Source organism: Lissotriton helveticus, chromosome 12, assembly GCF_964261635.1.
Source record: "Lissotriton helveticus chromosome 12, aLisHel1.1, whole genome shotgun sequence".
NCBI lineage: Eukaryota > Metazoa > Chordata > Amphibia > Caudata > Salamandridae > Lissotriton > Lissotriton helveticus.
Window position 1 is genome coordinate 683,672,635 of NC_136073.1, and position 17,171 is coordinate 683,689,805.

Consider the following 17,171-nt stretch of genomic DNA (forward strand, 5'->3'; position numbering starts at 1 on the left):
AATCAGCTGAGGTGGTCTTCCTCTAAAACAGAGGCGGCCAGAATGCAGATTGTAATATTTAATTGGAAACGGACGCACTCGCTGGGACAGCTGGACGTGCTCTTAGGGAGCTCAGTAATACAATTTGCTAAGGAGACCAAAGGGGATGAGCCCCTTAACCATGATCCATTGTTTAACTTGTTACGATTTCCCGTGGGAAAATTTGTTCTTTAAACCCACATCAACTTTGGGGGGGTGCCGTCCATTTTCAAACCATGACAATAAATGTATTCCTGGCCTTGACAGCAGTACATCTCCACAAGATATCTGTGTGGGAAACTATAATTATTTTAGTACCATCCACAAACATACAAACCTGTGGATGTTCACCACTTTTCTGTGCAGTTGTTCCCCATGCTGAAACAGTAACAACCCACCTGTTGGCAGATTAATCACAGTTAGGCGTCAGCCAAAATGGCGTAATTTTAAGTGTGAGTAAATCAATCCATTTTCAAGGGTACAGTCCCACTAGCCAGGAATGATATTTAGCTCTCATAAATGCTGCTATATGAGCACATCAGTTACACTCAGTTCTGCAAATAGCCTTGCAAACTGGGCCTAGTTAGAGGCTGGTGGAATCACCACTTTTCCAGCCATTGATAGAAAATAACACTTCTGCACAGTTGTGTCTTTTAAACATTTTTTTGAGGGCCTTAGTGGAAGCATTTGAAAAAGAAGGAGAAAAAGAACACTTTAATAAAACAGATGCATAATCTGCTTGGAGAACACTAGATTTTAAAATTATATTTTTTTCACCTGTGAAACAAAAACATTTTAGATGGAGAATGTCTATTCTCATAGATTTAGTACATAGAGAATCGTGATTTTATTAAAGACAAGGAGGCTAGCATTATGCATAATACTTTTATTTACCACTCCTGAGCTGCAAACACTTTAAAGAATTATCAGAATCGAACTTCACCACCAAACAATTGGAAAATAACTTTAAGGTACCACATAATCCTCAGTGGCGGCCAGCATGGCTCGCGGGTGATAGTGCGGGGGCCAGGGGGGAGGGGGATGTGGGGGTGGAGGCAAGGTGTCAGTCACGTGGGATGCACATTATAAAAAAAATATAAAGAAATAAACTTACCTTACCGCCAGGTCAGCATCTCTGCTTCTGCTCTCCCCATCGAACTCGAGGAACGGGAAGAATAGCCATGCCCCACTGACCAATCACAACGCTGCAATCAATCACAACGCTGCAATGCAGCTTGGGATTGGTCTGAGCATCCTGGTTAGACGATCAGCCAGGGAATTGGGGCCCGGGCATTTTCTCTGTGTAGGCGGTAATGCAGCCTGCATGGAGAACAGGGAAAGTGCGCTTGACTGTTTTGGGTGGTCCTAGAGGGCTGGCTAAACAGTCATGTGCAGTTAGGAGTGGACAGAGCACTCACCTTCCCTGCTCCAAGAGCAGAGCAGAGCTGCCTCGCCCACCTGCAAAGGAGCACGAAGAATAAAATGATAACTCAAAATTGTTATCATCTTATGTTTCTACTTCACACTGCTTAAAAGTAGTGGGGCGATGCTCCTCCACTATAGCGGAGGAGCTGCCACTTTCATAATCCTGCTGTCCGCCATCTTCTCCATGTTTTGCTTCCTTCTTCTCCATTCTTTTCCTTATAATAAATGTAACCTCATCAGTATTATAAACTTGGACCATCTCATGTCCATAAACGAATCCTAATTCTCTGCAAGTCATAAAAAAATACCTTTACGTAAACAAAATACTAATCCTTTAAGTAAAACCTTCAGTATCACATGCTCTATCAAGAAAAACACTTTATTAAATAATCTATATATATAAAAAAGTATGTCTGACTGTCTGTTTGTCCTTTATGCATTACTACACTATTCATCCGATCGTCATGAAACTTTGGGAAGTTGTTGAGTACACTCTCGCGAAGGTTTCTGCCATACATTTTTTTAAAATATCGGCCCCCCAGGGCCCTCATAATCTTTCGAATACTGATGTATGCAGCAGACGGAAAAACAACAAATCGTGTATCCACAAGCACTCGAATAAATAAATAGAATTAAAACACCATTCATCCGATCGCCATGAAACTTTGGGAGGTGGAGTACACTCCCGCGAAGGTTTCTGGCATAATAAAAAAAAAAAATATCAGCCCCCCAGGGCCCTCATAATCTTTCGAATACTGATGTACGCACAAGATGGAAAACCAAAAAAATCGTGTATCCACAAGCACTCGAATAAATAAATAGAATTAAAACGACACTTTGAAATGTTTTCCATATTAAAATGAATAAGTTTCAATAAAAATGACACAATCTAAATTGAATGTTATCATAACGAGTTTCCTTGAATTTCCTTTCTTTGGAGATCGCAGCAACGCGCGACGGGTAAGCTAGTTCTTAATAAAAAATACTGCAAAAAGAACTCTTCTGGTAAACCATAATAATACACCCCCAAACCATGCAAACCCTAAGCCAGGATGGAAGAGTCTTTAATATAATCACGATTCTCTATGCAATAAATGTATGAAAATCAACATTTTATAGCAAGGGAACCCACGGATTTGCCGCCTCGTGGGAGGCTGTGGGTTACACTGGGCTGTGCCATTGCAAAACAGAATATAGCCAGAAAGTGGGGGGCAACAAGGCCTCCGAGACTGGCCACCTAGAAAACTGACATTGACAGGTGTATGCTCCAGGAGAAAACGGTTTACATGGCACGTGGAGGTCCACGGAAATGGATCGAAATTTGGTCCAATTGGAACGAGTACAGAGGTAACATATGTGAACCCCCCCCAAATTGCCTCAGTTGACGAACCGCTCATACTGTAATATTGAAATGTGATGCACTGCTTTGATTGTTTTTACACTGTCAATGTTCCTTCTGCCCTATGTATCCCGATTTGCACATCTGAATACAATATAACATCAATTTGGTGACCGCCACTCCCCTAAAGATTCTTAATAAAAAGAATTTTTAAAGAAATAAAAAAAAAAAACATTTTCTAGCAAGACAGGAGGCTAACCTTATGCAGGTTCAAAGTCTTCAAAAAACCTTTCTTGCAACATGCTCAATAGGTTTGAAATAAACATTTTTGAAAACCTCTGCAGTAGACTAATCAGCCGCTTTCAACATCTCATCCAAACTTCCAACATTAACATAGGCCGTATTAGCCATAGCATCCCTAACAGAGTGTGCTGTAAAATATTTCAAATTTACACCTGCCTCCTTCCTAACTGACCTTACCCAGCTAGCAATAGTCGGTGAAGAAACTCCCTTATAAGCTTTTACATAAGAGATCAGTAACTGGTCTACTCCATCTCCTCTATACTCAAAACCCTGCTTTCATATTCCTTCAGACATTTGACAATAGAAAGTTTTGGACAAGCATTAAACATAGGATAAAAAACTGACACAGACATAGTCTTAGTTATTTTCCAGATTTCAAACATCACCCCCTGAAGTTGGTAAAACCTTGAACTAACATCCAATGCGCTAAACATATGACACTCTCCTGAAATTAAACCATGCATAACAAAGTTGTCAACTTCCAAGACAATTCTCTCAACCCCAAACACCTACTTGTAGGCCAACTCTAAAACAACTTCAAAACCCAACATCCAAAACGGTATTATACCTTGCCTTAGGAGATCTTTTCAAGCTAATCCCCTTTATTACTCTACACACCACCGGACTTCTACCAATCGACATACCCTGTACTAACACATGCCCAGCAGAAATTGCTGATCTGTTACAATGAATTGTTCTATATGACTTTCCCTTTTCAAACAAATCTGAAACAAGTGACACCATCATCTCATCAGCCTCCACCGGATTCAAATCCCTTGTCATGCACCAAGGTAACCAAACTGACGATGCAACCCTATATCTTTTTCAAGTCCCTGGTGCCTAAGACTCACAGAGTAACACCGAAGCCGCTCCCGAAAGTTCTGTGAATCGTTTGGATCCCCTGATGTTTTTACAAACTAGAAGTTTGAGCAAACCTTCCTCCACCAAAGGATGCTCTATCTCTTCAAGCCTTACCAACATTCCTCTGTATGCTCTTTTCAAAAAAGGCTTCTCTGTCACCGTCTCCAATACTGAAGTAACCACTAATGAGAATTCCCAAAAGGAGCCATCAACAGTATCTGACAGACTGGCTCCACACCTGTTTCAACAACACCCTCTGTATTACAGTAAATGGAGGGAATGCATATCCCTTTTTTTCCTTCCAATTCTGAGTGAATGCATCCACAGCTATGGCGCCGGATTCGGTCTCCAACTGAAATGATCCTTCAACTGATGTGTCAATCTGGAGGCAAACAGACCTACCTCAATTGGACCGAACAAGCTCTGAATCTCCTGAAAAACCATTCTGTCCAGCATACAATCGCTGAAAGCTACCAAATTTCTCAAATACCAATCCGCTACAACATTCTGCTAGCCTGGCAGATACTGAGCCTGTAAAGCAATCCTGTTTTCCAGACAAAACTCCCAAATGTGTTTTGCTATCTCCGTCAACTTCCTTGATATGATCCCACTCAACTTGTTTATATAAGTGACTGCTGTTATATTGTCTATTCTGAGATGAACTGAACTCCCTTTGCATAGTGACTTGAAACTTGGCAAAGCAAAACCTCCTGTTTTCACCTCTAAATAATGTATATGCTCCAAACTTCTCCAGACTTCACCTGTTTCCGGTGTTGAGCATGTTACTCTCAAACCAGAGTTGCTTGCATCTGTCTCCAATACAAAATCTGGCCTTGTACCCAAACTTGCTCGCCAATTCCAGGCTTCCACATTTTTCTACCACCAAATTAACTGGTATACATGAGCTTTCCAACCGAACTGAAGCTATCTCTGACTCCCCTCTGACATGGGAATTGTAAAGTATGCATCTTTCAGATCCATCTTTACCAACCAATCTGAATTCGGTAAAACATCTCTCAACGAATGAATGCCTTCCATCTTGAAATGTATGTATGTTACATAATAATGTAGCTCTCTCAAATTTATTACAGGTCTCCGTCCCTTGTTTTTCTTCTCTACTAGAAATAACATACTCAGAAAACTTATCTGACTTTCCTCTACTTCTATAATTGCTCCTTTCTGTAGCATATCTTTTATCGCTTCCATGATCATGTTTTGTTCCTCTTTGTTGAAACATAACTCTCTTGGTTCCTGTCCCTGTACAGGGACAGAATTGAACTTTATTATGTAACCCGTAACAGCCTCCAACACCCACAGACCGTCTGTTATCCTTTTCCATGTTTCTACAAAATGTCTCAGCCTTCCACCCACCTTTCCTTGGATAAAACTAATACAGATCCCCATACTCATACTCACTTAAAACTGGTGCGAATGATTGCCATCGACCTCTTACAGCTCTAGATCAGATTCCCCTTCTTTGAGGACAGAATCCATATTGGCTCTGGGATCCTCTGAAGTATCCCTTTATATCTTTGGATCCTATAGAAGCTACAGCTGGGAGGTTGCCCTCTCCTCCCAGTCCTGCTATAAAAAACCCTAGCTACACCATGCGCATATTAAAAAGTGCTTTGCATAAAGCAGTAAATGAATGCACATGCTTCCCCAAATCCTTGACTAACCCTTCACCAAAAAGCAAGTCTTTGAGATCTTCGACAGACTCTTTGACTGCAAAATATCCTAGTTCTGGATTTATACGAAGCAAAATGGCTTTCCGCCTTTCGGCAATCAGCCCGCATTCACAACCAAGAAGCAAAGTGCCCTCTGGCACCAGACTCAGCAAATTAATATCCAAATCCATTCCATTTAGGTACGCCTCTTCCACCATGCCAAACATTCTTGTAAGAGGCCCTAAAGTATCCAGGCGTTTGTCCCCACATTGCTTAAGAGATTTCTCTAGTCCTTTCCTTGGATCTCTTCCTAACTTAAACATATATGCAATTAACTCTGGATCCAGATTCAGAGTCCGCGAATCCTTCTTCCCGATCACAGGGCATGAACACTGCCCTCATCACATTATGTTCACCTTTGTCCAGAGGTCTCCGTATCCAATGCTTAATAACTTTGGACGAAAAGGATCAACCATAATCTTTTCATCTTTGCTCCTGTCATTCTCACCACCAAAATCATCCTCCAAATCTTCTTTATAACTCACATCAAATATGTACTCATCCTAGTCATTATTGCCCACATCGTCTGTAAGGATATCCTGCCCCTCAGTGATGCTATGAATACCCACTCTCAGCAAGCAGCTTGGAACTCGCCTTCCCTCAGCACTGGAATCCGGGGGCGTATTACAAAAAGTGCCCTGGGGTGCAAAGGGCGTTTGCACCCACTTTGCGTGCCCCGGGGCACTTTGATATTATAGAAGGAGCCGCAGATGCTTGTGCGGCCCCTTCAGTAATAACAGTAGAGTTGGTGCACATAAAGCGCCAGTGCTATCTGCAGGGGGCGCTCTCTCATTTGCCTTGGGGCGTGCCCCATGCAAATGAGGGAATCCCTTTGCCTCTGCGGCCGCACCGTATTACTGACGTGGGCACACAGGCAAAGAAGCCTTCAGGAGGCGCACCGACTAGGTGGCGCACTGTCAGTGTGCCCCCTGATGGCAGCCCTCTGGCAGGGGGAAGGGGAAAAGGGGGTCCCATGGAAGCCCCAGACATCCCCTTGCAGGCGAGTGCAGTAACTGACCACACGAGCCTGCAAGGGGATCTTCAGGACCCTTCAAAAGTACAGACAGGTTGCCGCCTGCATTGTTGAAACACAGAGCGACTGTAAACCAGCTGCTCTGTTTTTCACCTGAATGCGCTGGCTTGGGGACACAGCATGAATTCGCGGCTGCCCTGGGGGCATCGCATTGATAATAGGGCGCATTTTCATGGTTTTCGCTGGGCGCACCTTTTTAAAAGTGCTCCCAACGCAAACAATGAAAATGTGCTTTGTGTGTAATGTGGCCCCAGATGTTTTCTTTTACCAATCTATTTGCCTCCTGGCCCTGTGTGTGCTCTCTCCTCACTCGCAGAAATGGAAAAATATTCTTCCTCCTCATCCTACCAGACATGGCTGTTTTCACAGTTTCCTGGACTAAGCTCCTTATTTCCTCTGTTAAACTGTTTTAATCATAAACACTTGCTCCTCAAGATTAGTCTCTTTTTCAGACATGACTCAAATTATTCTCATCAACAAGCTAAACTCAAAACTCCCGCTACACTATCTCCACAACTGGCCAAAAAACGAATAATTTGATGCTCACTTTCCATTACTGAAACGACAGGAACAGTTGCCTAAAAACTATCTAAAAACTAAGCAAAATGGCCAACCATCTTTAGAAAAAACTCGGGCACATCGAATCTGAACGTAACACAAACCAAAATAACATCTACAAACAGAAAGTTCCTTATTTAATTTTCAAATTATAAAAGTTCTCATTCTAAAATTTGTGCATAATACATTTCCTTGTGTTGCACATTCAAACAATTTGAGATGTATTTCGCTGCCTTAAAATGCTGACATTCGAGTCTTGTAACCGTACATAGAATTTACAGGACAGTTATTCAGATTATAATAATAGAAAATGTCGGCCGCTCCGCAGTCCAGCCTTGAGCGCCCCACTACAGATATCAGCTTGTACGCCTTACCCACCTGGCTCCCGAAATACACACGCAGTCAACGGTAAGTGCAAAATGTTAAACTTTACACTTTTAACATTATAATACGCGATAACTAAATACTTACCTCAAATTTGTCAAAATTTATTTCGATAAAAATACTGTTCCTTAAGCCAACTATCTGCCCAAATATAATAAACATATTACTTGTTTAAAAGTATAAAATGAATCCACAACATAAATATTTATTAACCCCTTGCGTGCTTATGACGGAACCACACATCGTCATGAGCCACGGGCGGCATGTGCTCATGACGGTGTGGTTCCGTCATGCTGCTGCCGCTCCGCCCACGTGGCACTAATTCCCCGCCTGTGCGGGCGAATTAATGAGCGGGTGGGGTCATGACGGAACCACACTATCATGAGCACACGCCGCCCATGACGGCGTGGTTCCATCATGAGCACCGCAGCGCATTCGCTCACCCCCTAGCCCCCCCCCGCGCCGAGGTGGAATTCGCGGCCCAGGGAAGGGGTTAAACATGATCATCAAAACATTTGGCCCAAAATTGGGTCCTTTACCAGAACAAACACTCTAAATACACTTATTCAAAAAATTACTCATAACACAGTACTTATCTACTCAGAAGCAGCAAACAAAAGAGGGAGAAGACGGCGGACGGCAGGATTATATGGGACCATAAAGTTATTTTTCAATTGTCTGATGTTGAAGTTCTATTCTGATAATTCTTTGAAGTGTTTGCTCCTCAGAAGTGGCAAAGATAAGTATTATGCATAATGCTAGCCTCCTGCCTATCCATAAAATTAGTCTTTGAAAATAGTGAACTTTTCCATTAGTATAATGCTGCTTGTGACTAGCTGAACGAGAGCATTTAGTTTGGTCTCATTTTATGTCTTGTTACACTGTCTACAGTTTAGATCGGTACTTGTGTTTTATTTTCAACATGCGTCCAGTATAGCGACAGGTGAGCCAGTTCCAAGGGATATGCACATAAGATAGACTCACATGGGGGTGGGGACTTATGGAACCTATTTACACAATCATAGTCTATCCTGAGTGTCTGGCACGCATCCCACCATCCTGGTCTTAGGTGGTCCTCCTGCTTCACACAAAGCACTACTCTGTTCCTTTGGTTTAGGGAAGATAAAACATTGTCCAGACTCTCACACATTCTGGATGTGTGCTGTTCGGAAATTCTAAAGCGCTCAACTTTTCTATATAAAGTGCAACAACTGCAATTGACACATAAATGGCAAGCAACTACGTTTATATCGACTGACTAGAGCTCAATTAGGATTTTCCATTGGGCCTTTGGTGTAATCTTTAATGTATTTGAGTCCGATACGGCCCAAATGTGTTTGGTTCTGGAGGTTCTGGGGTGGGAGGATTATGAACGAGTGGGTAAATGTGGCACTTCCCCAATTATACAGGTTCTGCTACATCTGCAACCTTCTATCTTTCTGGCAGTACTGGCGGACATCTTGGCTGACTAGACAGGTGCATGTGCCAAATCTTCTCTTCTCAGTTGCACCCCTCCCTTGTTAAGTTGTTCAGAAGAAAAACAGTTTGGGTAATTCATGATTACCGGGTAATGCAGGGCATCTTTAGCCAGAGAATGTCACAGTATCAATTAACAGACTAACATCACTTTGCTCAGTTCTTCTGGGAACATCAGTGTCTTGCCCTTACATAACAGCCATTCGTTGAGGGCAAGATCATTTTTAAGAAGAATGGTATTTAAAACAGGCTTTCTGTTTAGTGGCTGTGACACAAGTGACGTCACAAGGGTAAAAGCAATGTAACCACTAATAGAGATGCCATGGGGTTGCAGTAAAGCATGCAATGAAGGAGGGTGTGGTGCCCCATTCCTCCCGCTACATCCCTGGAACTTTGGTGCATCAACACACTTGCTTCTTCCCTCAGCACGTGCTGCTTAATGAACAATGCAAACATAAGGAGATGATGGACGAAGCGCTGAAAATTTTCAGACACTCACCCCCAGTCACAGATCTGGGTTGAATCCATCATCGTTCTTTCCCTCACTTCACCACCCAAGTTCAGACGCAGCCATATGCAACTCAGCCTTGACCCTTTTCCTCATGGGAACAATTCAGCCCGAATTACCAAGCCAGGTCTTTTCCGGTCCGGAAACAAGCATCCTGGGACCGGTCTCGCGATAACACCCCTCATTAGCCAGGCTAGCTTGAATCCAGTGGTAAAATGAGCAAGGGACCCACATCAGTGCATACCCTGCCGACTAGGGAGAACAAAGCAAATACAAGGAGATGATGGACGGAGTGCAGAAACTTTTCAGACACTCACTCCCAGTCAGAGATCTGTATTGAATCCATCACCGTTCTTTAGCTCACTTCGCCACCCCAGTTCAGACCAAGCCAAATGCAAATCAGTCTTTACCCAGTTTCTCATGGGAACACTCCAGCCCGAACTGCCATGGGGAACAGGGTCAATACTGATTTGCATATGGCTGGGTCTAAACTGGAATGTTGTGGCGTCAAAAAACCGATGGATTTAACCCAGATCTGTGACTGGGGGTGAATGTTGTTTCAGTATTCCATCCATCATCTGTTCCTTTTCCATGAACGATGCACAGCAGTAGTCTAATAGCTTCTAAGCACACCACTCGGGCGTGTTCCATAAGAGTGAAACCTACACTCTGGGCGCTCCCTTCTCACAAGAGCCTTCCAGGCCTCCTTTGGGTAGAAAGAACTGAGTTATACCGAAGGGCGACTGGAAAAACCTTAAACACAGACTAAAGTCTTCTCACATGAAGGCAATGAAAGCTCGACAGACACTATACGTTGAAGGAGTAGATGATGCTACGCGTTACCTTCTCTTTGTCCACCCGCAGGAAGGCTTTCACAGGTGCATACGTGCTGTAAGGGGGAGAAACAATATTATTAGAGACAGAGAAGAGTGAGAATAGCCTTCATAGGTGCTGAGCATGCTTGCCTTTAAGCGGCACAAATGTCAACCCCTATCGGTCATTGCAGAGTACACTGGCTCCTCCATCTGCCACAGAATGATCAACCTTGCTCTCCTGAAGCCTTGCCTTCCGGGCTCCATTCTGGATGTAGGGGGTGTTGCATCAGCTCTTACCACACAGGGCACAACACCCCTGGCACAGGAGATGCTGGCAGCGCTGGTACCCTTAGCACACGCCCTTGTTAAGGACTAGAGTGCTCCCAAATGCCCCTAGCAAGAGAGCCCCCTCTAACTACTATATTGAGGGTGCCCGAGACTCCAGGCTCCAGAGATACTTTATTCACTATCCTGATGGGCCCTCACCGTCACTCTTTACTCTTCTAAGGGCCAATGAGCATTGAGCGCCACTACTTTAAAGCAGGAGATCCTGGTTGCTCTGCACATAAACAGGTTATAACTGAAGGAAGTTGGCCGGGCACATACAAAAATGCAAGTAAACAATGAAATCAATGATTTAAATATCAGAACAACCAACGCAACTCTTCACATATTAAAAAAGGTGGACAGGACAGACTGCACTGGGCCCTCATGAGAGAAGTCTTGCTCTAGGCAAAGCATGTCCAATATATAGCAGATTCATGGACTCATCAGTACCTAGGTAAGGGGTCTCCAACTTAATAGCACTTATGGTCAATGTAAATCAACCTGCGCTACTGTTATTATAGTGGACATATCAGACAAGATGACATTAGCAACCACCATACATAAGATTACCAGCAGTGATCACTTCCTGTCAGCAGGCACGGTTGCCAGCAGGGTAAACATCTTTTACCACGCATGCGATACAACGCATACCATTACAATGCGGTCATTACAACGACCGCGTTGTTATATCGCATACCATTACAACGCAAGTCGTTACAAAGACTTGCTGTAGGGGGCAGAAAGTGTAGGATTTAAAATCCAACACCTTCCCTACTGTTGCACAGACTGGAGATGGTATAGTAAAATATACTATTCCAAAATCCAGCGGGCCCCCCCACACAGCAAGTCATTGTAATGACTTGTGTTGTAATGGTATGTGATGTAACAACGTGGTCGTTGTAATGACCGCGTTGTAAACGCATGCAATGTAACGTGGCCTATTCTGCCCGCAGTGATGTAAAAAGGCTTTGTCAATGTGGAGCGCACCTCGGCAGGTAATACATAGCAGACAGAACTGCTATGTGCCTGGCACCAAGGTCATAATATTAGTAACAAGTCAAGCAGAAACATTTATTTGTGTGTTCTAAAAATGCACACGTTTGTCATGAATAACGGATTTAAAATTTTAGTATATATGTATAAATTCAACCAAGCAAAAGCTTCTAATTTAGTATTCCAGGCTGCACAGAGGTCCAGGCCCGGACTGGCCGTTGCAGGCACCGGGCAATCCCCCGGTCGGCCGCGAGGGTGGGGGCCGGTTTTGTGCCCCAGGGGGCCGGTTTTGTTACAGGGTCGTTTTTTGCAGCATAGCTGCAAAAACGGCACTGTAACAAAATCGGCCGAAAACCGGCCCTAGCAAAGAGCGCGGTCGCACCCCCCAACCCCCACCCGGGAGGAGGGGGGGCCGGCCGAGCACTTTGCCAGGGCCGGTTTCGGTTCCCAGTCCGGCCCTGCAGAGGTCGGCTATTTAGAGGTAGCTGAAGAGCTATCTGTTGGAGAAGCCTGACCTAGATTCACTGATTATTCAGTGCCTAGATTCACATATATGTGTTTTGGATGGTAGCACAACAAACAGTAAAATATTATGTTAGAGGACTGTGGGTACCCAGGCATAAACCAGCTCACTACAATAACAAAAAGTCAAGGCTACACCTTCAGGTACCCAGACAGGTGGCCAAAGGGGAGTGCCCTGTTAATCAGTTTCTACTAAAATTCTACTTATGCTTTTCCCGCACTTCACCCTATGCTGGTCTTTGCCTCTGTACAGCACTCTGCTGCCTTTTGGCTAGGTTCATGCTATGGAAATACCATATACATAGTACACCGTATACCGGAAAATCACTCATTCGGATGCCCGCCTATGTTGGTAAGCCAAAGCCAGCATTGCCAACTGATTGGGTTGTTGGCACTAATACACACACCTTTTATTTCTTAAGAGTGTACTGTTTAACCTCCGTCTAGATTTTAGTTATGGTCCTGTTGAAAGAGAGATCTTGGCCCACAAATAATGACGTTAATGTTGCTACTTATGCAACAGGTTAATCTTTCTCCCCTCTCTTCAGTGAAGTCATCTTTCAATAAACGCGTGTTCACAGGAGTATGTGATGCTGTTTCAATGGTGTAACCAGAGATATGTGCAGTAAACGTGGTTTGTAAGTTTTTTTTCAACCTACATGTGAATTCAATAAGAAATCTGACAGAAAAAGCTATCAGTGGACATTCAGGGCACATGATACATCTAAGCTGGGGGGCCCTTTATCAAATAAATATGGAGACCATGCGAGAACCTGCGATCCTAGAGTCTCCCCAGGACTATAAGGGCCTCCAAACCCCTCCCTCTGCCCCACCTCCAAATAAACCACCATCTCTGGCTTCCCGAAGTATTTAGCCAGCTATCCAGGATAAGTCAAACGCAGTTAGCTCTATGTGTCCTACGAAGGCCCTTAGCAAAAGAGAGTCCCAACATACTGGTTTAGGGACGTCAAACAGCTGCGGCAAGTAAGAGTGGCGGTGCTGGCTGGGGGGGATTTCGAGAGACTGCCAGGAGGGAAAATTAAATAAATAATTAATTTTCCCTCGTGGTCGTCTCTCGAAATCTCCCCCCAGCCAGCCCCACTGCTCTTACCTGCGGCGGCTGGTCCAAACTGTCTCTCACTGGGTTCTGAGGACATCCCTGTGACGGGTGTGGACAGGTGAACACCTGCACTGACCTCCCGCTCTCTGGCCCTAAAAACATGGATTTCCTGAAATGGGATGTCAGCAACGGGAGAGGTGGGGATACACATTCTAAGAGTTAAGGTTCAAGTGGTCTGAATAAGATTTCAGTCAATGTTACCTCAGAGTCACTGCTTCCAAGCAAGCAAGAGCATGTAACCCTTACCTTGGCAATACCCCCTCCCTTGCCCACTCCATGCCAGGCTCATTCTACCTGCACCTCTGCCCCCTGGCTCCATTACTCACAAGCGGATCTGCCCGGTGGAGAGTGAGCTGGCGATCCAGAGCAGGTCCAGCGCTTTGAAAGGCACCAGCACGAAGCTGACATTGGCAGGCAGGTTCTTGGCACTCTCCGGATACATGAAGTGGTGGGTAGTCCTGCTGCCCACGTCCGTCTCAAAACCTGCGGTGGGAGCCTGGTTCATTCTGGCAGGAGACAAGCAGAGAACAGAAATTAGGACTTTCAATTACTGCGAGAAACATGGATCCTGGTCAGTTGACCTCAAGCAAGTAGTCGATACCAAGTATATGATAGACGTACAGGCTGTTCCTACTCAGCAACTGACACCCTACACTTTGAACAATCACCATGGCACGTTAACTGGTTAAATCACCACACCCCCTGCACAGTTGTCTTCCCGTGGTGGGAGGGCTGAGACACTCTGGAAGGAGAACAGGAATATATTTAAATATTGGAGACAAACCTAAGAAGTGTTTTTATTTATTTATAGGTCATAAAGCCATGCCCCTCCTACAACAACCGAGAAATAGCTATAGTGAAAGACCCTAACAATAGCATATTCCATGCTCTTACCTAGTTTATTTGTCACCCTTCGGACCTGGTCTCTGGTGGCTCCAAGTTCTCAAAGTATATGATTCACGGTACCAGGACCACCCTCTCCCTGGCTACATCACGCAGCGGCAATGTGGAGATAACGGCAGTGTGCCACCGACACCTTTATATACCACTGCTTGCAAATCCTGCTCTTACTGTGCACCAAGGTAAACCTTTCCACCATCTATGCATTCCAATGATAAAGACCCCCACCAACCCAGGCTCCATAGCAACTCACCCTTCAAAACAAAAGCATTGTTATTTGCCCGCGTTCCCTTCTTTGATGGAATGAATCTGGACTACCCTTGGATACCTTATGAGGTTCCTTAACCTCACCCAGAATGATCTTTGTATCTTTTTCTACCGTGTCGTGCACCTGTTTAATTACTGGATGTCTGCCTTTTGGACACTAGGACTAAAATGGAAGCACTGCCTGGTCTGTGAGAATATTACCTTTTACATTTTTAACCACAGTAACCGACTTCTCAAAGCCAGATACAAGAATATTGTTGCATTTTACCAACACACTGAGGCATGGGTAATGGAGGGCAGAATGTAAAAAACACATCTTAACAAAACTATGACAAACACACACCTGCTTCACGAAGACTCTGTGAGCCCCCACTCGAAGGAAAGCCTTGTCCAGAAGCAACCATTTTGATTGCTTAGCCGACCTAGATGCCAACATAACTCTGCTAGTTGTAAGTGAGCTTTGTGTGTTCTTCCTCTGCAGACTATGCCCTCTTTATTTATGGCCTGATCTGCATTGTTTAAATACTCACAAGACAAACTGTGCAGGATTTCGAAAATGTTTCAGTTACCAGGTGAATATCACCCCGTTGTAAGAGGAGTCACAGTTCAGATGTCACTCAAATTCTCCCTGTATGGCAGTGGTCACCAGATTCACAAGACTACTTTGGGTCCATTAGAAAAAAAATCTAAGACAATTATGGCTTATTTTAACAAAGTGAAACACATAAAGGTGACGGGAGGAATGCTTGCAATTAGTCTAACCACTGGCAATCGCTTGCGGTAGCATCCCAGGGCGATTTCCAGTGGTTAGATAAATTGCAAGCATTCCTCCCATCACCTTTTGCGTGTTTTCATATTTTACAAAAATTTCCCTATAAATCGCAATTTCAAGTCATAGGCCTCTGGTCCACGGTGTTGGTGATATGGGTCTCTCATAGGCACGGTGGCTTTCATCAATTGAAGCTCAGGCTAGGCAGCATTTGGCCACAGATGCAAGGTTGTGTTTGAAGGCAGCCACACTGTAGGGAACCCTAACCTGTGCATTCTCATACCTCTTCCCATGAGGCCTTTGAATAGCCACTTTATGACCACCAACCTTAGGGAATACAGCAGAAATGTGTTCATCCTCATATGCACACCAACCTCAACCACAGGCAACTAGCTACTGCAACAACTCTTTCATAGCCATCCTTTTCTTTCACCATCACTTTAGCACATATTACTGAATCTTCAGGACTCATTAAAATGTATTTCGTGAACATCTTGCAATGTGCAACCAATCCTGAATTTAATCCATGCATTTGCTGCTTTCCTAAAATGTATAAGACTGAGTACCAGACAAATGAACTGGGGAAGAGGGCTCCATAGTCTTGCTGCAAACAGAGAATGCGCTGCCTCCTATCCAAGGTCTTTTGAAAATTGGCTCAGAGATAATGGGCAACAAATTCGATCAAAGTTGAAGGCGTAGACAGTCCCATTTGAAGAGTGGGATCAGATGGGAGACCTCATGGCCATAGATCAACTTTATGTACTACTTTTTCAATAAAAAAATCGTTTTTTTTAAAAAATCTTTCCTCGCAGCATCCGAGGCTAGAACTACATTCAATCTTGCCCATTAATACATGGGCTTGAAACAGCTTCCAACCCTTATGCTACTATGATATCGGGGGATTCTGGGAGCTTTGATTATCCTGCCTATTAATGACTGCAACGCATCTGTGGCACACACGCATTAAGAGGAGCTCTTTGGCTAAGATAAAATCTCTATGTACGATAACAACTGATGGTAAACTAACTGGAGAGCTTGCTCAAATGAATATTCATTCCACCCTCAGTGCCAACAAATCGGATTGACCAAGACCATAAGAGAAGTCTAAACGTAAATCCTCATACAGATTTACCACAGTTAATGTAGAACCCGTCAGCACTTAAGCCGAGCGTCCTTCTATTGGAGTGTAGGTGGACCAATAAGATCACCGTGAGATGATTTGCTGCTGTCCTAGGCTGCACTCCTTGGTTCAGAGGGAGACAATCACACACTTGGGTGGAAGCCCCTGAGCAAAGGCATTCAGCCCAATATCATTGCACCTCTCCTCCCATTTCTTGCTGGCATCTATCTCTAAAAGATCTTCAATCAATCTCTGAAATCCAATCTCCGAAAAAATTGTAGGTTCTCAGGATCTCCCACAGGCAGATAGAGAGGACTCTCAGACTGGAAGCCTCGGGTCCGGCCGCGGACATGTAGCATGCTCTGAAAATAGGGTAAAAGCTTTGTGGGTCAAACAGGAGAGCATACCTATGCTACAAACCGGGCCTGCCTGCTGCCCTACATACAATCTTTGCTCTGTAGTCTACACTAGGGCCCTCATGCCTGGAATAGGACAGTGTGCATTACACCTAGCTTTAAAGGGCGTACCCCTGGTTGCCGTGGCACCCAGTCTCAAGGTTTTCCTTAGTACAGATGCAATTTTGCCCCTTGGACATCAGAAATCCTCCCATAACAGGGACTGTAGTCGTAGTGCCCAAGAGTAGGTGGGGCTGACAAAGCTGGATATCTGGCTTCACACTACATTATATGCGGATCTGTAAATCCGC

General features: G+C 44.3%; 1 protein-coding gene across 3 annotated transcripts in view; it reads right to left on the reverse strand.

Annotated features, from left to right (window-relative positions):
• ST3GAL2 (ST3 beta-galactoside alpha-2,3-sialyltransferase 2) overlaps nucleotides 1-17,171 on the reverse strand; it is a 271,323-nt gene that overhangs the window by 9,286 nt on the left and 244,866 nt on the right. For all 3 annotated transcript variants that reach the window (XM_078670405.1, XM_078670407.1, XM_078670406.1), the window contains exons 4-5: nucleotides 13,736-13,915; nucleotides 10,476-10,521 (exon numbers count right to left, since the gene is read on the reverse strand). In XM_078670405.1, coding sequence (XP_078526531.1) covers nucleotides 10,476-10,521; nucleotides 13,736-13,915 — 226 coding nt within the window. The remainder of the gene's footprint in view (nucleotides 1-10,475; nucleotides 10,522-13,735; nucleotides 13,916-17,171) is intronic.